This window comes from Strigops habroptila, chromosome 11, assembly GCF_004027225.2.
Source record: "Strigops habroptila isolate Jane chromosome 11, bStrHab1.2.pri, whole genome shotgun sequence".
Classification (NCBI taxonomy): Eukaryota; Metazoa; Chordata; class Aves; order Psittaciformes; family Psittacidae; genus Strigops; species Strigops habroptila.
Window position 1 is genome coordinate 1,213,505 of NC_046360.1, and position 25,534 is coordinate 1,239,038.

Consider the following 25,534-nt stretch of genomic DNA (forward strand, 5'->3'; position numbering starts at 1 on the left):
ACACGTTTGCGAGGGCTGGTTGAATCTCACCCTGGCACTTCACAAACTATGTGTGTTTGGGGAGTGTCTTCAGCAGCCTTTTGAAACCCTTCACTGTGAGCTCCGTGGCAATCACTGAGCCTGCTCTGAAGCCTGGTGCTGTGCCATGAGAGCAAACATGCCCCAAGAAGCAAACATATTAAGGATTAATTAAATACCAGGTTTTATTTAATTAAGCCTCTTCTCATACTCAGTATGTCGAGGCAGGAATCTGGAGCTCGCATCCAACCCTGCTTCACTCCCATCCCATTTTTAGAAATAAATGCATTGAAACTTGCTTGGTGCTGCTTAAAACATGACGTTGGGGCTGATGCAAATCCCTCCTGTCTTCCCAGGGCAGGCACAGGAGCCAACGGCACATCATGAGAAGGTGGCTGATGGCACCGGGTGCTCCTGAGGCCACCGTTCACACCTCCCCACGCACAGCACCCTCCCCAGGGAGCACCCAAAGACCTGCTGGAGGCTGCAGGATGCCAAGTGCCAGCCCCGTGCACAGGCAGGACCCTGCTGCCTTCTCGGTGCCCTCCGCATCCTCTGTGTGACCAGGGACCGGCGCAGCCGTAAAGAACCACCAGGATCGTATCGGTTTGAAAATACATCAACCATAGAGAATAGAGCTTTAATTCCTCTTTCTGAACAACAATAAGGAACAGTTGACATAAAAAACAAAAGCATGGATAAAACAATATAAAACAGATATTGTACCACAGAGTGGAATTCAAATCATCCAAGAACATTAGCAGCACTTCTACAAATATATTAAAAGCTATAGTGCTTGTTAAGCTCAATAGAGCAACTCCCAGAGACCAAAATGGCATCAACAGATAAAAGCAGCAATTCGGTGTAGGGCAACATAAAAGTCTAATGCCAGGACATCAGATACATTCATAACCCTGCTGTGGAGAGGTAATCCCGTGTCCCACAGAGCTTGGGATGGTTCCTGGCATCTCCCCAACGGCTGCAGCAGGGCGACAGCCCAGCGCCAAGCTCTGCAGAACACACCTTAGCACGAGGGAGGTGGCAATCGTGGGTCTATGACTGGATTAACAACACAGGTTCTCATGAATTCTGTTTGTGAGGAACAGCTCTCTCCTTCCCCGGCTCCTGGGAATTAACCTCCAAGAGCAGACTGAACTTCTGAGAATTTAAGTGGATCTTACGTGTTGTGAAAAGGAAGTTTTTAGTACCTCAGTGTCCAGGATTTGGCTTTTCAATCCTTTCTCTTCCTCAGCACTGCAGCCACACCTATTCTCAAAACTTCCAGGTATTTTAAACATCTTGTGCATAGTTTAAATTTTAGCATTGATTTATTAAAAACTAAAGTAATTCTTTAAATCATAATCGAGCCGCCGACCCTCGGTGCGGCAGCGGCTCCGGAGGCACCACAGCCTGACACGGAGCAGGGGCTGGGACCTGCAGCTCCATCCCCGGGCTCCCCGCTCGGTCCCCATGTGCAAAACTCATTTCAAAAGGGAAGTTATTAAAGTACTGAACGGGAATTTAAGGTTGAATATGCTTATCACTAATCTAAAATTAGACACATTAACAGACTGCTATGGCTATTCCAGCAACGCACATTCTCCAGGAAATTCGGGATTCGGACAAAGCTTAGAACAAATCTGAACACTCCAAACCACGGAAACGGCACCAGAACAGCTTAACTCAGCCCTCACTGCCAGCACCACACACAAAGGGGGTGTCAGTGGGACCACAAAGACTTCAGGTGCCTTCATCAGTGATAATGTGCTTACTTCAGGGCAAGCACCGAGGATCATGACCTTGAGAAGAGGATCATTGGGGTGCCTGAAAGCGCAGGCAGCAGGAAGCGGCATTTTATCTGCTCTGGGGTGTCTGGAAACTGGTTCTGGTGAGTTACAACCCTTCGGTCCCGCTGGAGAAGTGTCACTTCATCCGCAGGTTGTGCTCTTTCACTACCAATTTGTGCTCAGGCGATTGTAAAATGCTGAAACCCCCTCCCCAGGACTGCTCGGCCCACGTGGGAATTCCCAAATGGAGTGAAAATGTTGGACAGATGTTGGATGAAATGCCAACCATCTCAGCCCTCCTGACACACAGGCTCTGAACAGCAATGCCACAGGAGAGAGCAGAGATCTAAGACATTAGAAGAGATTATTAAAAGCAAATTTAGGTGATGAGGATCCTAAATTGGTTTCGCACCTATTTTGAGGACTGTCACCACAGCGGCTCCCAGTGCAGAGGATTAAATAGCTACTCCCAGTAAATGAGGAGAGAAAGGAAAACCAGCCAGCTGGATTCAAATAAGAAATAAATACACGAGAAAGAAGAAGAACCTCATCCCATAAACTGCTCTTGGCCACACGGCTGGTGTCTCTGAGGTGGGGATTTGGGATGGGCTCAGCTTGCCCACGGATGGGTTGTGGCAGAACCGCAATTCCAAGCTACCACGTCAAGAATGTCACTTCCCTTGATCTGGTTTTATCTTCGCAGTGATGGAAAGGTCCATGTGGGTATGTGAAGGGATGTTAAAACCATAAGAGGCTGGGTGAGAGCAGAACAGGGTAGCAGCAAAAAGTCCCCATGCAAAAAGCCCTCTCAGTCTTCATGAATCACACTGATAGCAAAGCGCTTCAGAGACCCAACACAGTGAGAGAAAAACTCCTGCAAAACCCACACATTCAGGAACAAAGACAACTTCTAAAGGGTTTACATGAGTAACACTGAAAGGGATGGGTACCAAGAGTTATTTGGTAGGTTGCATCAGCAGAAAGCTCAAATGCAGAAAGGGAATCCATTAGTAACTCCCTCGGGGAACACGGGGCTGGGACATTCACTGTATTTAAAGATACCGAGATGACTGAGAGCTGAGCAGCACATAAAGTGAATCCCTCATGCCTCTGAGGATGCTCAGCATGGGTGCAATGTGAGTTGAGCATCTCAGCCCATGTCCATCCTTCACTCCCGCTCGGTCTGGAGCCACCTGGAGCAGGGAATACGGGCTGGGACAAGCGGGATACTGTGCCCTGGGGCAGGATGCAGCAGTCTCAAGCCAGAAGGGGCAGCAGCTCCAAGTCCCTGGTCCCATAGACCAGGCTAAAGATAGTCCCAGCCTGAAGTGCCATTGCAGGGGGTGGATTTCAGCAGCACGGAGCCGCTGGGATGAGACATTCCTCTCCCCAAGGAGCCAGACAAGATGACTGTATATGGGCAAGAATTCCCCTGCCATGGGCTTCTCCCGCCGTGGTAAACACGATCCTGTGGCGGCACAGCTGGGAGATCTGCGAGTCCCACAGGACCACGGGATCCTCACTGTCAGGAGCCCACAATAGTGCTTTATCCCAGCAGAGGGGCAGAGCAGGACAGGAGAAGTGCTACAAGCAGCTGCACAATGAGAACCTTTGCTTAAATTTAGCAGGATTTAACCATCAAACAGACATGGAGCCCCAGGCTCCTGGTGCTGCTTCACTGGGGTATCCACAGGCACCTAAAGCTGTGGCTGGCAAGGAGCAGAGCTGCCACCCTGCCACTGCGGATCTGATGATCAAACCGAGCTGGGACCACGCGAGGAGAGGGGCTGGGGAAGGGCAGAGCACAGGGACTACCACAGCCTGTTCCTGCCCTGCCTGCTCCTGTGCGGGCAGCACGGCCAGGGCCCGGCAGGGTGGGCAGGGGGAGCCATCCACCACTGCAGGGCATGGAAACGGCTCACGTCTTCCCCTCAGGCCTGCACAGAGCTGCACCTCCGAGCCCAGACTCGAGCTCTCACAGGAGCACGGGGGAGCAGATGGTTTTCACTGACTTGTGTAGGAACTGGAGCAGAGCAGTGCATTTGGGCACTGCCTTCAGCCAGGAGAGCAGATCAACTCCCCAAGCATTACATGATCAAGTATGGATCACGTAATACTCCTTTCCTAACCAGAGGTATGATCAGCTGTGAAGCAGAATGACTTTACTCCCACGTTAAATGACATACCGTATTCTTTGGACTATCCAATTTCTTTGCAACCCACACCAAGCCTGGACCCTGCAACTGTCCTTGCACAAGCTAATCCCAGGGCTGGCACAGAACCCGTTCGAGCAGAGGTCTGCTCTGTGGAACTCAGCACTACAGCTCGAACAAAGCCTTTGCTAATGCTTTTTCCTCTTTTCTTACTTCTTTTCCAGTTTTAAGGTCAGAACTAAACCCAAGCCAAGCTGAGGTCGTGATGGTGGTTCTGCTCTGAGCTTCCTGTTGCTGTACCAGAACAATTCTCGCAGTACAGGGACAGTGGCAGATTGGCACATCATGGAATAGGTGCTATAGGAACCACACAGTTCTTAGAAGCAAAAGATTTCTTCTCCCTCCCTCCCCCCTCAAAAAATAACCCACTTAATTCACATATTTCTCTCTATACTGTATATATATTATATATAGACACATTTTTCTGGTAAACATTTACAAGATATTGTAAAGAACATTGAAAAGATAGATCTCCATTTGCATAACAAAGCACACCCACGTACTCCAGTGTACAAGGACACACAGTAAAGTACAATCAATAAATAAATACTTCTTTTCCCCCCGAAGTTACTCAAAAGACACTGCTATCGAGCGGCCCAGAGACACTCTCAGTCAACACACAGCAAATATTGTGCAGAATTTCTTGGCTGTTTCTGTGTAAAAACCAAGGAAAGAAAACCAGAAGCTTGAAAGATAAAGTGTCAGCGATGCTGCTTGGTAAGACTGTGTGTAAGCTGACCTATTGGTTCTGGTCCCTCTGAACGGGGAGGATGGAGCATTTCCCTTCCCCTCTGGAGAAGGGGATGCCCGTGCTGGGAGGCAGAAGGGAACAGGCACAGCCTGGTGGGGAGGGCAGAGCCTTTTGCTCTGCTTTGTGGATAGATGGAAGATTCCCACACCGACTGGCAGATCCAGAGCTCACGGGCCTCTGTTCCCTGTGCTGCTGCAGACCAAGCACTCTTTGGAGACTTAATGCAGACAACTGCTTCAAGGAATCTCCTAGATTGTTGGTACACCTCTGTTTGTTGGGGTTATGGGAAAGAAAAAGCTCCCCATTGCCCTCACCCCCTGCTGCAGCCTCCAGTGGGTTCAGTACGTGCTACTGGCCCCCTGTTTTTCCAGCTGCAGCCTCCATGTCCCAGCACTACAGAAGGACCAGCCGGTTTGCTGGGGAGCTGCAAAGCACTTCAGCACGCTCCACAGAGCTGCTCCGGAGCAGCAGTTTTCCCTGCTGCAGATTCACATCCCTCTTTACGCCTGCAAGCAACATCTGACACACACCACGAGTAAATACGGAACACGGCACAGACAGATGCTCCATAGAAGGGAGGGCCCCTTTCCCCTTCCAGCAGCAAGAGCAGGGCCTTACCTTGCAGAGGGGAGGAGGAGAGCACACACACACACATCACACACATCACATTGCATGGAGGGGGAACACGGATTTTGCAGCAAAACTTGAGAGCAAGTGCCCGTAGAGAGAGCTACAACCCAGCACCCTCCCCAGTGCTGCAAGCACGGCTCCTGGCAGCTCCTGTGGCCATGACAAAGCCCTCCCTGGCTGCACCAGACCTACCGACCACCCACCCCTCTCCTTTGCCTTTAGTGTTTTTACCTGAGTTGAAGAATGAATCCAAACCCTCCGTAGTGCAGCCTTAGCACAGTGGGCATCCCCGCGCTCACACTGGCAGTGCTGGAGAGGCACTTCATGCAGCGTGCTCCAGGGGCCGCAGAAGTGCATCTTCCAGCAGCAAAGCCCACTCAGGGACCTCGGGCTATTTTCCTCTTCACAGGCATGTGAAAGAAGCCCACCAAGACCTAACTGGAGACTTGCAGTGGACTTTAGGGGCTTTGCAGGCAGCCCCAGAAGCACACAGAAACCGCACAGACACCAAGGGGATTGGCTGCACTGTCCTGCTTGGAGCAGCTGGTCTTTAAATGAACAGAGGAGGAGACAGGCACCTTCAGAGGGACGGTCAGGACAGACACCCACCCGGGAGCTCTGACTTGCCCACTGAGGAGCTCTCCTCTAACAGAGGAACCAGACTCCTACCACGAGCAGCTAGAGTAAGGCAGGTAAGAAAACCTCAAGTCTGGAGTTCCCAGAGGAGGTTCGGACCAGACTTTCCAGTGTTCAGAGAGCATCAGACAGGCTGGATTTTGAAAGAAAAGCCCAATGCTGAATTTGGAGCGATTCTGAAAACCCACCCGGAGATGAAACTCTCGTGTGCTCAGATACTGTAGTAGCAAACAATGTAAAAACCCCAGGGAGAACAGAGCCCTAAAAATAATCCTACAGGGGATGCATCGAGGGACGAGATCAAAGGGGGAATCTGTGTGATCAAAGTCCCTCTCTGTTACTGGCAGAACCTTGTGATGTGGGTCACAAACTGAGCACTGGCAGCACCGGGCTTGTGGGGCTGGTTCCTGGTGCCACAGGGCAGCGCCTGCCCAAGGAGCAGCTCTATCCCATTGCAGCAAAGGCTGCCAAGCCCGAGGCAGCCCCAGGGAGGGGGGGAGCTCCCGGCTCCCCTCTGCCACACCCCCAGCTCTGACATGGATGCTGGTGGCTGCCTCGGCAGTTTTTGTGTGCTCTCAAAGCAAGTCCTCAGCAGTAAGATGCAATTGTACAGATCTTTGGTTAAGTCACTGAAGAAGGCTGCGAAGACGTGAGCCAGGACCACTGGACCTAACACTGAACACAGCACATGGAGAGCTAAGGGTACTTCCAGCTTAGACAGCAGCATGTGTCCCACTACCTTGTTTCCACAGGCACGGCACCTGGAGAAGGGGAGGAAGCGTTGAAGGGGAGTCCCGGCTCGTCGTCTGGATGTCTCGTCTTCCCCGTGTCCTTCACTTGTTCTCGATCAGAGTCTGGACTTTATAGACGAGGTCCCGAGCCAGCTTCAGGATCTGCTTGGTGTTGTGCCGCTCGGCCATCTCTGGAACACAGACAGGAGGAGGATAGACCCGAGCACTCTGCGTCTCGAGGAGCCCCCCAGCCCCGAGCTCCAGGCAGGAGTTGAAGCCACAAATCCCTGCCCAGGTTCCCAAGCACCATCCCTCACAGACACCTGACTGAGGAGCCATCACTAACAACCCATCTCAGGGTGATTACAGCCCGCAGGAAGCACAGCCTGCACCCACAGCTCCCCTGAAGCACAGCAAGGTGGGCTCTGTTTTGAACATCTACCAGTATAGCCCAGATACGACCGACTATAGTCAGACATGTGCTGCCTACATCCGAGTGGCTGCCCAAGAGAACACAAGCTGTACCATTGAAAAACTTGATGATGTCTGTAAAATCCATGTTGTTCTCCAAGATTATGTCCCGGTACATTTCCACCAACGCCAGGGCTATGAAGAGCACGTAGTGAGCAGAGGAAACGTGTGCAGCTGCCCAGATGGTCTCCCAGACAGCAAAGACATCGTCATACACCAGTTCTGTAACAGAGGAGAAAGCCCCGCAGTTACTGCACCAGCCTGAGTTCACAACCAGCCTGTCTCACAGGGCTCACAGCAGCATGGGGAAGACGCTGGTGGTTCCTTCCCACAAGAACCTGTTCCAGTTGGAAGCAATAAGCAAGTCATCACAGGGACAGATATCCTGGCCTGCAGCGGGTGGCGCAGGCTCAGGACGCAAGCCCAGCGGGGGCTTAGCAGCGGCTCTGGACCAACAGGTTCTGTATCTAAACAGAAAAGTCAGCCCCGGATCTAGCAGGGAAAAGCAGGACAGGAGCATGTGGTAGAGCTCAAACAACCGGGGCTGCAGAGGGCACACGGAAGCACGGCAGACCTTTGCCTTCCCTCCCCGTTTGGTGGGCTCGGCACACACCTCTCTTGAAGTCCAGGAGAAACCACCGGTAGCAGAAGTAGAAGTGAGTGTAGTCACCGTTCTGGTGCATCAGCTCGAAGAGCTCAGAGTCCAGAATCTGTCAAGAAAAGAGAAAGGAAAGTGAGCAGTGACTGGAGGCAGCAGCCATTCCCTGCCTGCTCTCCCCCAGTCCCACTGCAGCTTCCACCCAGCTCCTCCCTCCTTCGCAATCCTGGCACACGTTACTCCAGGCTGACTCTACAGCCTCCTGCTTCCCAGCACCGAATGAGACCCCCCCTCCCAAGAACAGCTTTCCCCCCTCTTGGTTTGAGGCTCTGTCCTCGTGCCAGGACCCCGTTACCTGGATCAGAGATCTCATGTTGGCAAAGTGGGTGTCCATGGCTCCTCCGTGGGGGAAGTTCTGATTCATCCTCTTCATCAGCTCAGTGAAACAGCTGAAGGCCAGAGCCTCTGTGCAGGGAAGAGACAGTCTCTGGGGCTGCAGGGACACTGCTGATTCCACCCCATCGCAACCCACCCGCAGCGGGGACATCCCTCCTGCTCCACACAGCGCCAGGGCCTCGCTGCCTTGGACAGACAGCTCAGGCTGCAACAAGGACACACTGGCCCCAGGCTGGGCTCCTGGGAGTCACTCAGCATCAAGCACAAATGGAATCCTGCTGCTCCACACCTCTGAGCACAGGACAGCTCAAAGGGTCACCACCCACCCAGCAGATCCCCCCTGTGCTCCCACACACGTACAGGGAAAGCAGAGGCACCCACTCACCATCATCCAGGATGACCAGGAGAGGGGCCAGCAGGTCACACATCCCCTGCACGTAGCCGATCTCAATGTGCTGCCAGATGTAGCTGTGTGAGAGAGCAGGAGAGGAGGCCTGTGAGCCCTCCCCATGCCACAGCCTCACACCTCCCCATGTCACAGCCTCACACCTCGCTTCCCAACTTGCCTCCGTTCCCAGGACACCAGCGTTTCCTACACGCTGCCATGAGCACAAGGCAGTGTTCAAGGCCAGGTTGGACACAGGGGCTTGGAGCAACCTGCTCTAGTGGAAGGTGTCCCTGCCCGTGGCAGGGGGTTGGAACTGGATGAGCTTTAAGGTCCCTTCCAACCCAAACCAGGCTGGGATTCTATGGTTAAGTTCCCATGGCGACTTTAATAAGCCATGCCTGGCACAGCCCATGGCCATGGCGTTGATCCAGGGCTGTGCCATGGCCATTGCATGGAAGTCGGTGTGGGGAAAAGCAGCATCAGAAAGCACAGCAGGGTGGGGTGGTTGGCCAAAGGGCAGAGACCGACAGAGTGTGTTAATTCACCTCATTCTCACTCTTCCCCCTCAATTCATCCTCTTGCCTCTCTCTGCACAACATTGCCTGTTTCCCCTCCCTGGACCCCATGTCCCAGGAAGCAACCAGCCTGTGGATATCTTCCCATATTTGGTAGCAAGTCAAAATGTGTTCAGAAAGGGCTCACATCCACTGCTGGCACAAGGGAACAATCTTTTCCAGCCTGCCCGCTAGTCCTCCAAAGTCTGCTGCATTGTAGCTCTTATCCCAGCAGAGATCTCCAGCGCTGGCTGTCAGATACAGCGACAGCCCTAATGAAATAGCAGCTTCTCTTCATATTTGCAAGATGAGTAATGATATTTCAGCTTTTGCTGCGCCAGCTGCTGAGCTGGAGCTGCTCTGAGCTGGTGAATGTCACACAGCAACCCCTTAGTCACAGGGACTGAGCAAAGAGAATCAGATTCCCTGGGATCGCTGTCTCTGGTTCCTGGGTAGGCACAAACCACTCGCTGCTTCAGGCACATCCTCATTAGCACCACAGCTCTGCAGGCTCATCCTCATTACAACGTTTTCCAGACATATTCCAGGGAGCAGGTGGGCTACACCGGGTTTGGAATGCCGGAGCAGCCCCAGGGAGCCTCTGCTTTGGCCAGGAGGCTCAGACACAGCAGTCACCGGGCAGAGCACAAAGGGCAGATGCTGGTCTCCTCAGCGTGGTAACTGTGAGGTCCTGGGGCTGTGGCCCAGTTCTGGGGTGGGGAGAGGATGGTCTTGGTCGATAAAAAGCTCCCCATGACCCATCAGTGTGCCCTTGAGCCCAGAACCCCCCCGTGTGCTGGGCTGCACCCGCAGAGCCTGAGCAGCAGGTTGAGGGAGGGGATTCTCCCCCTCTGCTGCGCTCTGGGGAGACCTTAGAGCAGCTCCAGTGCCTAAAGGGGCTGCAAGAAACCTGGAGAGGGGCTTTGGACAAGGGCCTGTAGGGCCCCCCGGCCCCGCAGCTCCCACCTGCACATGATGTTGCGCAGTTTCTCCAGGTTGGCAGGGGTGAAGTACCAGTAGTTGCGGTCGCAGCGCTGCACATCCTTCTCGATGCGGTGCAGGTTCACCGTGTACATGTCCAGGAGCTCTGGCTGCCCAAAGCAAAAGCCAAGTTGGTTTGTTTTCAAATGAAAACCAAGAAGAAAGTTGCAGGCGGAATGGGGACTAGATAGTGAGGCCCCCAGGAAGAACCCGCTCAGTGAACAAGCCCATACTCACCGAGTAGGTGACACCCGTTGAGGAGACAGCAGACGTTTCACTGTTGGCCAGATCAGCTACAGCCAGAGAATCCAGCTGTGGGTACAGGCTCTCCATCTCCGGCTCCTCGGAGAGGTTATCTTCACTCTCCACCAAGCTCTGCTTCTCAGCTTCGCTGTCTGCCCAGCTCTCTACCACAGTCAGGGCCACACAGTCACCATCGCGCAGGGCCCTGGCCGAGCTCTCACCCGCACGAACAAAGTCCACGTTTCCACCGGTGGGAAATTCCCCTTCCAGGCTGTCCTGGCCCCGCAGCTTCTCCTCGTGCCGGGCACCACCGGGGTCCTGTGGGGCTGGCACGTCCGAGCCACCCGCCTTTCCCTGAGAGCTGGCCGAGGACTTGGTGGTCTCCAGGGCACTGTCCTCGTTGCTGAAGCTGCGCTCCGAGAACCCCGATGCGATGGAGAAGTTCTGGGACGAGGGGTGGCCAGAGTCAGGGGAACACGTGCCGTTGGGCACCGTCCCGTTGGGGATCTTGCTTTGTTTGCCATCTTCCAGCTGAGCATCTGCTTCAGGCTGCTCCGCTTCGTCAACAGACTCAAACACCTGCAATGCATGAGCAGAGAGCCCCGCGAGCATGAGCAAAGCCCCTGCGTTCAGCAAACTGCTGGGAACATGGGCATTATGTCCCCAGGAGCTGCATTCAGACAACAGACAACAGTGGGGAAGGAGGGAAATCTGCTCTACATGTGCAGGGCTCCTACAAGCACCCAGTGGAAGAAAGCTCAGAGGACTTGAGGGCATTTTAATTTGCCAATGCTGTGCCTCGCTGTGGCTCCACATCTTTGCTATAATAAAGAGAACTCCAGGCTGAGCGTGGAGCTCTCTGTTCCATTTGAACCAGTCTTGGAGGATATCTGGGCACAGAGCCTTTAGGCTCCCCTGCCTGAATTTTGGCAGGTCAGTGACCGAGAGCACCGCTCAGAGCCCACAATCCCTGCTACAAAGGGCTGTGCTTTACTCAGCATAATATAGTGGGCAGAACATCGTCTACACAGGTTGTTAAACACATGGTCACAAACATACGGAGCAGTTAAGGGCCTTCAAGTGTGAAGGCCACATGGCGGTTGGTCCTTCAAGCCCAGGCAGAGGCGGCTGGTGAACATTAAACACACCAGCGCTGCGTGGTTCTGAGCTGGGTGTCCCCAACGGCAGGGCTGGGCGTCACTTACCTTCCCCACCTACTGCTCGGTTTGCCAGAAACCACTTTGGTTATTGACCAGTGACCTGCCCGAGCTGGGGCTGAGCGCCACAGGCTGCCGGGTGGCCTGGAGGAGCAGAGGGGACAAGGTGCTGCTGCTCACCTGGGTGCTGGAGCTGGAGTCGCTCTGCAGCCGGGCGTGATTCTGTCGGCCGGAGCTGCAGCTCTGCGAAGACTGCAAGAGAGGGAAAAGGCCATTGAAAAGGCAAAGAGCAGGGGGAGAGGCTCAGGCCACGCTGGCAGAGGTGGGCACGTCTGCATGTACAGAGCAAGCTGAAAATGCACCCCATAAACTCTCATATCTGATCCCTGAAAGCCGCTCACACCGCACAGCTCTGCCCTGCGGATGCATCCCAAGCACAGCGCCCTGCCCCAGCCTGCCACTGACTGACTGCTGGAGATGACAAAAGCAGAGCCCCCGGCCAACCCGGCACGTGTGGGTCTGGGGCTTTCTCCTGGCCCCTGGAGAGCTCACGCTGCCTCCCTGGAGTGCAGATTCCTACAAACCCCTGTCCTAATTTAGCAGCAGTACTGCTCCCCCATCCTGGTTTACATAAACCATGAAGTCACAGGCTGTAAAACCATCCCTCCAAGCACATTAATGGCTTTTTCCTTCTCTTAAAGGACAAATATTAATGTTTTAAGCCAGACTCAGCTGAGGCAGCCACTCTAAAAGCCAACAGCACCCTATTCTGGCTTCCAGCTGAAGCACAGCAGGAAGAGTGGGGCTTTGCTGTGACCAGTTCAGTGCTCTGCCCCATGGATTCCCTCTGGGCAACCAGCCTTTGCTCACAAGCGAGTCCTCCCTGTTATCCGAGCCATCCCTGTGCCAGGTTTATCCCAGCGCAGGAGCCCGTGGGGCTCGGGATGCAGGGAGCACTGCAGGGACATCAGGCACAAGCAATAGGGCTCTCAGCAAGCACAGCACTGCGAGCTGGACTTGTCCCACCCTCGTGCTGTGGGTGTTCACTGGGCAGGGCTCTGCTGGAGAGAGGAAGGGCGACAGTTTTCCTCCATTACCATGGGAGCGCTTTCTAACAGGAAATTTCGGGATGAGATGGGAAAAGGGAGAACCTTTGTGTGTGTGAACTCTGGCAGCTCCCCTCCCAGCGCCTTCCCACAACAGGCAGAGGTGGATATGAAAGAACAACAGCAGAGGTGCAGCAGGGATCATAGAATCCCAGCCTGGTTTGTGTTAGAAAGGACCTTAAAGCTCCTCCAGCTCCAACCCCTGCCACGGGCAGGGACACCTTCCACTAGAGCAGGTTGCTGCAAGCCCCTGTGTCCAACCTGGCCTTGAACACTGCCAGGGATGGGGCAGCCACAGCTTCTCTGGGCACCCTGTGCCAGTGCCTCAGCACCCTCACAGGGTGCAGCCCCCTCTGCTCATCCCGTGGGGGAGCTGAGCCATCAGTTCTTCCACACGGACCCTGGCTCAGACCCTCCATCTCCCCCTCCCTGCACACACATACAGCCTGACTGACGAGCTGAGCTCATCTCTTTCCCAAAGCATCCACACGAACTCCCCAGGGGACTCCAGAGCTGCACCTACTGAGCCGGTTTCAGCTTGGCCCCCCTCACAGCAGCACGAGGTCAATAACCCAGCACTGCTGAGCCGCGCTGTTCTGCTCCAAGGACAAAACCCACACGGAAACACTCCCTGGATTCTGTTCCCGGAACGGCCTTTCCTTTAACAGGCTTTTCCCTCCACACCCTTTGGTGTGGGCTGTGGATCTGACTCCTCACTGCACTGCTGGAAGCCAGACCCATGCAGCTGGGTGCCAGCAGAAAAGGGAACATGGAAAAGGGAGCCAAGAAGCCCACTGAGCTGTTTCACAGCCCCTCAGTGTCACACATCATCTTCCTCCCTGGCTGACCCCCTGCCCTCTCCTCCCGGCCACTCCTGCTTCCAGGCCCACTGTGCTCAGCACAGATGCAGAACTGGTCCGTGCTGCTGCAAGAACCAAAGCACATGTGTTAGACCTCCAATACACTACTCAGGCTGCAGACCAAAACCTCCTGGTCAGTGCAGTACCACACACCATGGAAACAGGGGCCATGCTGCAGGAGATGCCTCCTCCCGCTGCTAAACACTGTGGAAGAGCAGATGGAAGATGGATAAGAAAGCTCCAACTTGTTTACAAGGATTACAGTGAGCAATGAGGTGTGGAGGCAGCCAGAGGGCAGGGAAGGAGGCTGAGCAAGAACCACATACCCCATAGCACAGGCCATCACGAAGCTGGGTGAGCAGAGCCCGCCCCAAGCCCTCACCTCGTTGCTGATGGTCGAGTCCCTGTGCATCATCCTCTGGAGGTGGGAATCCAGGCTGGCCCCCGAGGAGCACTTGGCCAGAGCAGCCGCGTGCGACTCCTTCTCCCGCTGGCGGACGATGGCCTCGCAGCCCAGCCACTGCGCCATGGTGTGCTCGTAGCACGTGCGCGTCTGCTCGTCAGCCTGACGTGGGGAGGTGAGACACAGCATCTGGGAATGCTGTCCTGGAGGAGCCCAGAGCCAGCCCCTCCTGCACCCCCAGCAGCCCTGCACAGGGAAGTGCATGATCCCATGAACTGCGGCTACACGTGGCAGTCGCCCATCCCTGCTCAGGTTTGGTCCCTGCTGCACAAAAAACTTGTGGATGGGATGGAGAGGGCCCAGAGAAGGGCCACAAAGATGGCCCAAGGGCTGGGAAGCCATGTGAGGAATGGCTGGGAGAGCTGGGTTGGTTCGGCCTTGAGAAAAGAAGGCTCAGGGGAGACCTTATCACCATGTTCCAGTATGTAAAGGGCAGCTACAGAGAATACAGAGACTCTGTTTTTACAAGGAGTCACATGGAAAAGACAAGGGGTGACGGGCACAGGTGAGGTTCTGACTGGATAAAAGAGGAAAATTTTTCACCATGAGAACAATCAGCCATTGGAATAATCTCCCCAGGGAAGTGGTGGATCCCTCAACACTGGACACTGTTAAGGTTCAGCTGGATAGTGTGCTGGGACATCTAGTCTAGGTCATGCTTTGCCTAGAAAGGTTGGACCAGATGATCCTTGAGGTCTCTTCCAACCTGGGATTCTGGGATTCTATGTCTGCACAGTGCCAGCCAGAGCCTGACCCACAAAACCTTGCACAATTAGGATGGAAAAATGACCACTCAGCTCCTTCCTGCCTGGTTTTATTGGAACACAACCAAGCAGCAGCTGCACAGGGGAGCCCAAACTTGGTCCTATCAATTCCTGCTTATCCAAGCCCTTCTCCCACCTCCTACCAGCACATTGCAAAGGGGACACAACACCCAGTGGGTTCACAAGGTGGTCTCCAGCATAGAGACACTTCAAGCCGTGCAATACCCAGAGCACACCAATGCAATGCACCAGGCTGCTGAGCATCTCCATCCCCTCCTGTTCCCACACCAACCTCCTTCCTTTCTGCCTCCGTCATCCCGAACTGGTAATGGCCCAGCAGGAAGGGCCAGACAGCCTTCCTGATCTCGTGCTGGATCCCACCATAGTAGATCAGCCGCAGCAGCTCCTGGTCCTCATAGCTCTGTGGGAAGAGCTCCGAGTCAGTGCACACAGCCAGGAGCACAGCCCATCAGCTGCCACACACAGGGACAGCCCCAGCCCAGCCGTGCTGCCTTCCAGCACCCACAGCACTGCCCGGACTCTGAGCACCCACTGCCCATTCACCGCAGATGATCTCTCAGATCTCTGCTTGGGCTTAAGCAGAGCCAGAGGCTCCTGTGGGTGGATATTTTGGGAAAGACTGGCCACCACAGCCGGGAAGTGGCCCACCAAAGCCACCATGCTACAACCACTGAAGTGATGCTGCCCTAGACACCCCAAGGCCACCACAGCAGGTATGTCCCAGGAGTTCCGGCCCTACCGTGCTGTCCTGCAGGTATCTCTGCCAGATGTCCACGGTGAGCCCCGAGCTGGCGTTGCAGGGCACATCTGGAGACACGATGTTGTGGTTAACCAGCGCCGAGAGGTGGGTTCGCACCGTGGAGAGGTGCCTGCAATAGGCCAGCCCTGCATCGGGCAGAAGCAAACATTCAGCCACAGAACTCGGGGAGCCGGGAGGAGGAAGTGCAGGAGAAAGCTCTGACCTGGTTGGTCCCTGAAAGAGACCCTCAGCACCATTCCCAGCCCAGATCCCAGGACCTTGTCCCATGCCCATCACACATCTCAAGGCATCATGGATGTGACAAGTACTCACAGCCATAGAAGGCCCGGGAGAGGATTTGGTACTTCATGTTGTCACACAGGAGCTTCAGCGGAGCTCTGCCAACACAAACACATCAGTGTGAGGAGAGGAAATGCTCCATGTGCTCCCTTGGCCCCTGCTTTGATCTGACTGCTCCAGCTTTGCCTTCAGAGGTGACCACAGGCGCTCTGCTCAGCCTGAGAGCAGCAATTCTTGCTGTCAGGACATGGCCGCAGCACAGCTGAGACATCCCAGATGAGGGAACAAGCCCCACTTCAGCCTGGACACGTCCCACTGGCCCCTCAAATGGTCCCAGGACAACCAAGCCAAGCGTGAAGCTGAAGGCAGCATTTGCACCACAGTAGCTCTAGTCTGGCCACGAGCTGAGCTGTCTCCTGTAACCCTGCTCTGTGTCCCGTGTTCCCCAAAGCAAGCAGCAGCAGAGCTGCGGTACCTTTCGTGGCTGCAGCCGTTGGGAGGCCCACCATCGGAGGAGCCGCTCTGGGAGCAGGAGGAGCAGGAGGACTTGCGGGTGCTGGGTTGCCACATGGGAGGCAGAGCAGCGCCCGGCGTGTCCATCAGGTCCTGGGGCACTGGGAGAGGGCAGAGAGAGGAGCATCAGCTGCTGCCCGGCACGAGCCAGGCGAGCCACAGGAGGCCAGAGAGGAGAGCTTTGACCAGCACACGCAGCATCCCACACTTCCCAAGGAGGCTCCAGCCACCAGGTAGGACCCACACCAGCTAATCACAGCACCAGCACTGGTGAGCTCAGGAGAAAGGGAAGGAAACAAAGAGGATTGATGAAAGAGTGAGAGAATCATCTGCTAATTAACACAGTGCCTTCAGCAAGTTCATCTTGAACTGCTGGGTGCTGGTCCAGGCAGAGAACAACCACCCAACCCACAGAGACTCAAGAGAAGGGGCTGCAACAGACTGTCACAGAGATGAGGAAAAGCAGGACTGAAATCAACCACTATCCCAGGAAGAGTGGATCACTGGAGGGGAAGAGCCCCATCTCTCAAGGATTCGGATCCCATCCAAGATGCAGGGAAAGAAGGGAGCATCCAAATCACACAACAAGAGAGAAAGATTTGATGAAGAGGTTGAGAGGAAAGGCAGGAGCAAGTAGCTCTTCATGTTGTCACTTGCTAAATCCCTGCTTAAACTCAGCAGTGCTATTGCAATGGCCTTGGGCCCGGCTCAGGTACCGCCTCACACACTGGCCCTGCTGAGCAGCTTGGCTGCTGGCCCGTTGGAACAGCCCCTGCCCTTCAGTCTTGGGCCTCCCTAGGAGGAGGTGAACTGTGGGATGCAGAAAGATGAATGAAGAATAATCCTATTAACTCCTCCTCGGAAATTAAATCATGGCAGAAATTCCATCTTCCAGGTGGGAGAAGGGTTCCTCCCGCACCCTGGCTCTCACCAGCTCCCTGTTTGTGATACTGAATAACTGATCCTGGCACGAAAGATGTTGAGATATCCCTACGAAAGCCTCTTCCCTTTCCCTGTGAGCCGGTGCTGAGGGGTTGGTGACAGCCAGGACACCTCTGCAGGAATTGTCAAGTGACAACACAGGCGAGCAGCAGCACCAGACACGAACAGCAGCCGCATTACACTGATGCCGAGTGGTCCCCAGAGGGGCAAAGGGAGGTTGGGACGTGATGGGGAGCCTCAGAAACCACTTAGGGATCACCACCATCCTGCTCGCAGCTGCAGTCCTTGTGATCCTCCCTCTCATTGCACTGATGGAGATCACAGACACGAGGAATGGATGAAAATTACCATTAATGGGAACTAGAGACACAGAGAGAGGACAAAGGCACAAATCAAAGGGGATAAAGGCAGAATCCATTGAGAAGAAAGAACTGATGCAGTTCCACCCCCCTCTAGGAAGGTCCACAGGAACCTCACAGACTCGGATGATGCAGAGGAGATTGCAGCAGTTCATTTCACAGAAGACTTGGCCCCCAGCATGGAATTAAGGGGTAGATCAAAAGGCAGCTGCAGAAAGGAGCATCTCCATCTGGTATTTTAGCCTCAATCAGATTTTGATCTGACTCACTGAATAGTGTTAGTCAGCTAAAGGCAGGGAGAACTAAGTATAATCTTAACTGACGTTATGGAGGAGTCACAGGAGATGTGATTGCTCCCTTCTAGCCTCAAAATTATAGGAACAAGTTTCTGATCCAATTTGGTAGCTTTTAAAAAACCCTCCACAAGTTCTATCACACTCTTGGTTTCCCCCCTTATAAAGTCACCCACGATGTTCCCAGAAGTCAAAAATTGCTTCTTGGTATCCCACGGAAGAATGAGGACAAATGTACAGTCATTTCAGCAGGCACATTGCTCAGATCATTCCCAACCAGACAGCAGCATCCTCTCCTTTGCCCTGTGAGCCAGGGAGTGAAAAGACATGGCTCAAGCCTGGCAGCACACTGAGAAGGTGCTGTCACCTCTCCTTTGCACTGCAGAAGGAACACAGAGGGATCTAATGCAGCACTTGCCGAGCTGGTCTGGTGATAGCAAGAGAAGGATCAGCCCTGGAGGCTTGTGATGGTGAACAGTGACCCCCAAGGAACATGACCAGAGTGCACCTTCCTACTGAAATGATGTGCAAGGATTTCTTCTGGCCATTGGGGCAGTCGTGGCCTGTTGGGCAGCTGCAGGTGAAGGACTCACCAGCAAGTGAAAGGTTAAAACAAACCAACCCCCAACCCACACATGATTAAAGGCAGCAGTGTTACAAGCAAAGCCCCCTGCCCTAGAACCACCTCCTGGCATGATCTGCAATGTGCCTGTCAGTGCTGCCCATGCATCCCATGATAACCCACCCAGAACGCTGCCAACACACTCACCAAATTCAGCCTGTGTCCCTGGGTAGATGATCCTGAAAACATAATCTGTGGCTTCATCATCTTCCTTGTCGGAGGCAGACTCCGAGGAGCCCTGTGGGCTTCGCTTCCTCAGCTTGGGAAACACCTTTCCCTAGGAGAACAAAACCTGCTCTTCACAGGCTGCCCCAAGCTCAACCGCATGGGCCAGGGTGGTCACTTGCCAAACTCCTATCCTGAATGATGTCTGCACCTTCCCTGTGCTGCAGCAGCCTTTGGGTTGTGCACAGGGTGTGTATAACCCACACAGCACGGCCAGCTCCATGAGAACCAAAGCTATGAGGCCTCATGGCCAGCACCATCTCCTTCTGATTTGCCCAGGAGGGTCTGTTTAGCTGGTCAAGGCCATGAACTAAACCAAATGGACATTTCAAGCCCATCTTCCTTAGTTTCGGAAGGAGGATTGTTTAAGATGCTGCAGCCACTGATGTTGGGCCGAGGGTCCTCCCCATCATCCCTGCCCCAAGACACCCCACAAGGGAACACCAGCAGGAGCCGGCAGCGTCCTGGGCTCAGAACAAGCCTGTTTCGGGTGCCTACCTTTCCCCGCTGTGACCAGAGGGGTGGATCCAGCTGCCCATGGGGCAGGAGCCCGTTCTCCAGGCAGGACAAGAACTGCAGCAAGTGTCCTCCTCTGGGAAACCGCAGCGGAGGCCTCTGAATCCCGTCCTGGCTCACCAAGACAACCGTTCCACCGCTGTCTACTATTAACAGTGACAGCAGAGAGAAGAGAGACATCAGTGAGGGACACACGACCAGTCAGAGATGCAGAGGGCAGCCAAGGAAGTTCAGGGAATTGTCTTTTTGGTACAGAGAAGAAAGACTCTTCCTTGCCTGGATTCCTCTCTGAGTCCATTACAAGTCTGGGGGCCTGGAGAAGGTTTTCCTGGGACATCCCACCCTTGAAAACCACAGAGCATTGCTCTGCGTGAAGCACTCCCCAGCCAAGGAGCTGGCTTAAAGGTTCTTCTAGAAGCACTTACATAGCAGTGACCACCCAGAGCTCTGGACATCTGCCCTGGAGCTGAACTGAAACATCCCCATAAGGCACTCCCCAGAGATAACAAAGCCAGTGCTGGGGTACTAACACCCTCCAGCACCCTCACTCCAGCCTTACCTTGCTGGTGACAGTGCAAATACACAATCTCCTCCAGGCGAATAGTCATGGCATAGTCCCAGTACACACTGGAACAGAAAGAGAGGAAGTTGTGAGCTTCAGGGATGCAAGAGGCAGCTCCAGATCCTGCCTCCAGCTATCCTGGTGCCAGGGGAAGCCACAGAAAGGATGAGGTCCCAGCAGCAGCGCGACTGCCACAAAGCCAACCTGAGTGACAACATCCCTCCAGAAGAGCATCTCACACCCCCTCCTGCAGCTCACCTCTCCCACCACCTCAGGCCTCCTTCCCCATCCCCTGTTACAGACTCAAGGATGATTGTTTTCTCTGCAGTCAGTGGGAAAACTCACTGACGGGCTTGAACACCAGATCCAACCCCTGAACCTGGGGAACATTTCCCTCCCCTCTGCCCCACACACCAGGAACCAGTCACCTCTTCTCGTAGTCCAGATCCCCCACTGTGCCGTTCATCAGCTGGTTGGGTGTCCACTTCAGTGCCATGATGTCTGCAGTCTGGTGAAGGGACAGATACCCTGGGATTGCCTCCATGTCATCTCGCTTGAGGAGGGAAACACAGGGAGAGAAGGAGCTGGTGAGAGCAGGCTGGAAGATGCCAGAAGCACGAAGCACCAACCACCTCAGGCTGCCAGAGGCTGAGCCTCTGAGCTCTTCAGGTTTCCGAGTAAGAAACCCCCAGGGGCCCTGCAGAACCTCCCAGCAGAGCCAACAGGACACATCTGAGAAGGGTGAGGAGCAGCAGCCCAGCTGAGGCACAGTTAGCAGCCCCACCGAAGCCATTTGCGCCTCATTTGACTGCAATAGGCAGGCAGGGACAGGAGGAGGCATTTTGTGGCCTCTAGTCATGAGTGGGCAGGAGAGGAGCCTGTTTCTACTCAGACAGAACCAGAGCTCTTCCATTCCACTTGAGAGGATCCGTATCACCAGGACCTCAACAAACCCAGCCCAGTCACTGCCCTCCCAGATGAGCCTGTGCTTTAATCCATCAAAGAGTTACTTGGCATAGATGGGGAGCAGAGCATTTTAAAGCCCAGGTGCCCCAGCAGGTACTCACCGGCTGCACCAGGACGTTGTTCTTGCCATAGAGGAGCGTGGCTCGGGAATTCTGGTGCAGTGACTCCACGTAGTCCCTGGCAGACAGCGACGGCCGATCATCCATGCTGCCACTCGAATGCCTCTTCTGGATCTGGAAGAGATCCACCTACAAACATGAGCTGAGCACAGACACCTCTTGCTTTCATAAAGCTTCTCTTGAAGCTCATTCACTCCTCACTTATAAAGTCACCACTAGAAATCACAGAACTATAGAGCTGGAAAAGACCTTCAAGATCATCAAGTCCAACCTTTACCCCTTTACTTTTCCCCTGTGTCCTCTAAGAGGATTCCTGGCTCTGGCCAAGCTCAGTTCTATACTGCGAGAAACCCCAGGAGGGTGCTTTGTTTGCAATGAACAGAGCAGACTTCAGCTGCCTTTGGTTTTTGTTCACACATGGTGCTCTCAAAGGGCAGAGCCCCCAGGATGCAGTGCTGCGGTGCTCCCATAACCTCCCCAGGCCACGTTCCCAGCATTCCTGGCTGGAACACTTGCAGGGCTGCCCTGCCACACTCACGCAGAGCGCCGGGCGCTTGGTGGGCGAGTCCTGGCGGCAGTGGGAGCTGTGGATCCGGTGCCTCTGAACCAGCTCGTCAGCAGAGGGGTCTGTCCAGAAGTGGTCAGCGGTCTTCATCTTCGTGTACTCCAGCGCGCAGGGCCCCACTGAGCAGAGAAACCACAAACATGAGGAAGTCATTGGTGTTGTCCCATGACTGTGGTCACCTCTTGGAGCTGCAGAGCCCAGGGTGACCATGTAACAGCAGCAGAGAACTCAGAGGGGTCAGGCAGCCCTGGCAGTGAGCGGATAACCCACTGCGTGACAGGTCCTGTGCCTGCAGAGCCCTGCACTGCAGCACCACAGAGCTCCCTGGACCCCAGCCCCAGCCCTGCCTCAGGCCCATGAGTGTTACTGAAGCTTGTGCAAGCTCAGCCTTGCCACTCTCCATCTCTATGCACGGCTCAGCAGCAGCACACCAGGAGGTCTTGAGAAGTGCTCCCTGCCCAGGGCTGTGAAGTTTTCTGAAGTTCTTACCAGAAAACAACTGGATTTCACATCCCAGATCACAGAACTGGGAACACGGGTTTGGAAAGCAAGCTATCAAAGTAGGGCAAGACAAAAGTGTTACCCAATAAAGATGCAAGAATTGGCCCATCCACAGGATCCATCAGGAGAGCTTCTTTCTCGTAGAATTTACTAGAAGAAATAAAAGCAGGATCTGTAGCATTTCAATCCCCAAGGACTATGCAATGGTTTTAAATCACTGTGATGCCCTTCTCTTTCTGTATCATTCCTCGATGGTGAGAGGGCAAGAAGCCCTTAAGGGGCTGTTTCTGCTGGCTGTGAAACTCCTGGGGAACAGATGCCCACAGCAGCACACTGCAAGCACCACCATCTCCTAACAAAACACCCCCAGGACTGGAGATGACGCCTCCCCAGGACAGGACACCCCAGCATGCAGCTTCCAGAAGACAAGGACAACGCAGTCCCTGACGACCCAGTCACCAGAGAACAAGTGTGGCCTGTGTTTAACTGAGGGAGCGTATGGTGGCCACCAGCAGCAGGTATCAGAGCCCCCGTGATGGGCACAGAGTGACACAACTGGCCTGTCCCATTCTCTGGCCCACTCGGACACAGCTCAGCCAGCAGCACCTCCAGCCCCATCAGAAGGGGCAGATGCTGCTGTTGAGTTGGGACGGGCAAACAGTGGGTCTTTGCCAGCACTCACCTGCTGTTTTCTACCAAGTAAAGGACGATCTTATCCAGGACCTTTTCAAAGAGGGCTGTGCGGATCCAGAGGTGCTTGATGGCTTGAGGAGACAGGTTGGGCAGCTTCGGCATCTTGCGCACATTCTCCGGGATGCTCTGGACTTGATTTCGTCTTTAGAGGTACAAGGGAAAAGCCAACAACATCACTGAGCACTGCAGGAGCCCAGGGCACCCACAGCACCCTGAGGGACATGAGGCCAGGGTCTCAGTGCTGCTGACTGTGGTGCTCAGGGAACCGCAGGGGAACAGGGCTCTGGACACCACCCCTTCTATTCCACCCCCTACTCCAGAAGACCCACATCTGCCTTTGAAAACTGACTTCACTAAATCAGTTTCCTACTGTACAGGCACCTTCGAACAAGCCTCTGCCTCAGCAGAGTCCTCCAGCCCACACTCCTTTTCCACTGGTGCCTCAGGACAGTAGTTCACAAGCAAAACAGCTTATCTTAGGACAGCATTAAAGATTTCTGTCCCCGGGTAGCTGCTCCATCCATCTCCCTGGTTCCTGTCCAAGGATGAGTAAGGAATTCCCAAACAGAAGTTGAATTACCACAGGTTCAAGCCCTGCACACCAAGGCAGACCAAATTTGGTTCCAGCTGGCTTAATGCTCTGGTCCATCAACTGTGACAGTTCAGGAGCAAACAGGCTGAGCCGTCCCTGAGCATGAGGAAGTAAGAACTTGCCCATCCCAGCTTAAACCACAACCACAACTCACAGCCTCCTAGGAAAGCAACTACTTCAGTCAAGTTATCAAAAGCCCAGGACAGGGCCCTGCTCCACTGAAGGAGCAATTCCTCCTGCAGAGGCTGAAGTTGGACACTGCGATCCACAGCCATCCCCAAACCACAGCGACCTGAGGGACAGCAGCAGTGCTGGTGCCTTACGCGTTCTCGATGAGCTGCTCCAGGTCCTGCACTTTCCTGCAGAGCTCCTCTGCCAGGGGAAAGCTCTTTCCCACCTTCATGAAGAGAGCTGCTATCTTGTTGCTGCGCAGGAACCCCGCCGCGCGCCGCTTCAAGCCGAACAAGACACAGGCCTCCACCGCCGCTGCAACAGAGCAAAGGCATCACTGGAGCAGCAGGAGAAGCTGGAGCTCACACCACAACACTCGGTCTGTGCTGCAGCCGTGCCCTTACTCCACAGCAGACACGCTTCCCAAGAGGACACCAGTGCCATGTTCCACTCCCGCCTAAGCAGACAGGAGATTAGGGAACCCAGATGTCTTCTGGCCCAAGCAGCAGGCAGCAGCACGGCTTTTCTGCCTGCAGAGGCATCCGTTCTGCTGAACAGAGGCACCATTTTAGTTTTGCAAAACAGAAGAAGAAAACCTGAGGTTGGTGAAGCCTATTAGAAGTTCTGCTAATCTGAACAAAATAACTAGCTTGATGGAAGTAAGTGTGAACAGTGGATGTGCCAAGATCTAAGTACTTCAAAGGAGAGTTAACTTGTGCCTGCTAATGTAGATCCAGGGTCTCCATGAAATCACCTAAGGGACTAGTCAGGCAGCCTAAATTGTCTTGTATTCACTTATCTGACCAACCAACAGCTTAAAGAGCCCTTTCTGGGCCGGTGATGAAACGGGAACGTGCAGCTTTCAGACCACCTCCGTGCCACCAGCAGTGAGCAGCCTGGGTCAGGGCTTCTTGGGGCACTTTGCTCCTTCATAAAATCAGAGCTGGAGAAAGGACTCGGATCGCTGTGCTCCCAGCCTTTGTTCCAAAACACCAGGATCCGGCTCTGCTACACGACACCCTCAATGCAAACAGATCAATGCTGATGCTGGAGAACCTCAGCACACACGGAGGTGACATCCTGCTGCCAGGTCTGTGCCAGCACGATCGCTGTGGTGTCCCCAGCAGAGCAGGGACCAGCTCATGGTGTGGCCATAAGTGATCGCACAACCAGGAGCTGCTCACGCAGAGTCACTCAGGTTAAGCCTATGGGAATAAACAGTTTGTCGTTTAACAGCTTGAAGCTGAGTGGGGCCAGAGCCACTGGGCAGAGGGTGGCTTTCGCAGGGTCATTGTGGGGGACACCAGACTTGAGGTCCCTCTGCTCGCTCAGCACACGAGTCCCTCTGTTTCTCTCCAGCATGCACATCAGTCCAGCCACCATCCTCAATCAACATGCTAGATGGAAGGATGGGATGTGAAACTTCTCAGACATTTTAAGGCAGAGAACATCCCCACCTGGCCTTCAGGAAAGCATCCTCATCAGACATGCAACAACTAACGAGCAAGGGCACTGCCGATGCAGGGAGTTAGGCGAGGCCTTGCACTGGCACTTACCTGCGCTGTGGTTTGGGGAGTGCAGCAGGCACAGACCACAGCGAGTGCCCAGGAAGCACCAGCTCCCTGCCCGGCCCCACAGCGAGCAGCAGCCCAGGACCTGGCTCTGCTGGTGATGAGTGACGGCGATGACTCCACAGAAAGATAGGCACACGTCCAGGCTCCTCCAGCAGCCTGTTTGCTGGAGTCCCCTGGGATGCTAGGATGGATGTCTGGTGTCAAACACAGACTTATTAAACAGGCTGATCAAAGCCCTGGAAAATTACACAGACCCACAGCTCCGCAGGGTATTGATCTGGGTCTGACAAGCTCTCTGGTGCACCAGCACCCCTCCTTCCCCAGGACCAGGGCCAGACATGCTGAGCCTCCCCTGCAGCAGCCCAGCAGATGCTGATCACCTCTCGCCTGGACAGGCATTCTTCCTACAGCTGAACGACTCTGGAGACGTTAAAAAGAACCACTTCATGCAGACCCATCAACATCAGCTCCCAGGGCTGTGAGATGCTCTCATTATCCCTGCCCTGCTTAGTGC

At 54.4% G+C, this 25,534-nt stretch overlaps 1 protein-coding gene across 3 annotated transcripts in view; it reads right to left on the reverse strand.

Moving 5' to 3' along the window:
* Window positions 1-697: 697 nt before the first annotated feature.
* The window catches only part of SGSM1 (small G protein signaling modulator 1), a 38,777-nt gene continuing 13,940 nt past the window's right edge, over window positions 698-25,534 (reverse strand). The window contains exons 4-25 of one of the 3 annotated variants that reach the window (XM_030501890.1): window positions 23,599-23,761; window positions 22,673-22,825; window positions 22,073-22,140; window positions 21,463-21,608; window positions 20,907-21,038; window positions 20,268-20,392; window positions 19,837-19,904; window positions 19,260-19,423; window positions 18,684-18,813; window positions 16,283-16,421; window positions 15,841-15,905; window positions 15,508-15,653; window positions 15,040-15,168; window positions 13,903-14,085; window positions 11,735-11,806; window positions 10,392-10,976; window positions 10,140-10,264; window positions 8,617-8,699; window positions 8,191-8,300; window positions 7,851-7,947; window positions 7,292-7,459; window positions 698-6,957 (exon numbers count right to left, since the gene is read on the reverse strand). In XM_030501890.1, coding sequence (XP_030357750.1) covers window positions 6,869-6,957; window positions 7,292-7,459; window positions 7,851-7,947; window positions 8,191-8,300; window positions 8,617-8,699; window positions 10,140-10,264; window positions 10,392-10,976; window positions 11,735-11,806; window positions 13,903-14,085; window positions 15,040-15,168; window positions 15,508-15,653; window positions 15,841-15,905; window positions 16,283-16,421; window positions 18,684-18,813; window positions 19,260-19,423; window positions 19,837-19,904; window positions 20,268-20,392; window positions 20,907-21,038; window positions 21,463-21,608; window positions 22,073-22,140; window positions 22,673-22,825; window positions 23,599-23,761 — 3,140 coding nt within the window. In that variant the 3' untranslated portion in view covers window positions 698-6,868. Of the gene's footprint in view, window positions 6,958-7,291; window positions 7,460-7,850; window positions 7,948-8,190; window positions 8,301-8,616; window positions 8,700-10,139; window positions 10,265-10,391; window positions 10,977-11,734; window positions 11,807-13,902; window positions 14,086-15,039; window positions 15,169-15,507; window positions 15,654-15,840; window positions 15,906-16,282; window positions 16,422-18,683; window positions 18,814-19,259; window positions 19,424-19,836; window positions 19,905-20,267; window positions 20,393-20,906; window positions 21,039-21,462; window positions 21,609-22,072; window positions 22,141-22,672; window positions 22,826-23,598; window positions 23,762-25,534 lie in introns of those variants that run through there. The other 2 variants (XM_030501891.1, XM_030501892.1) reach the window with 2 other exon arrangements.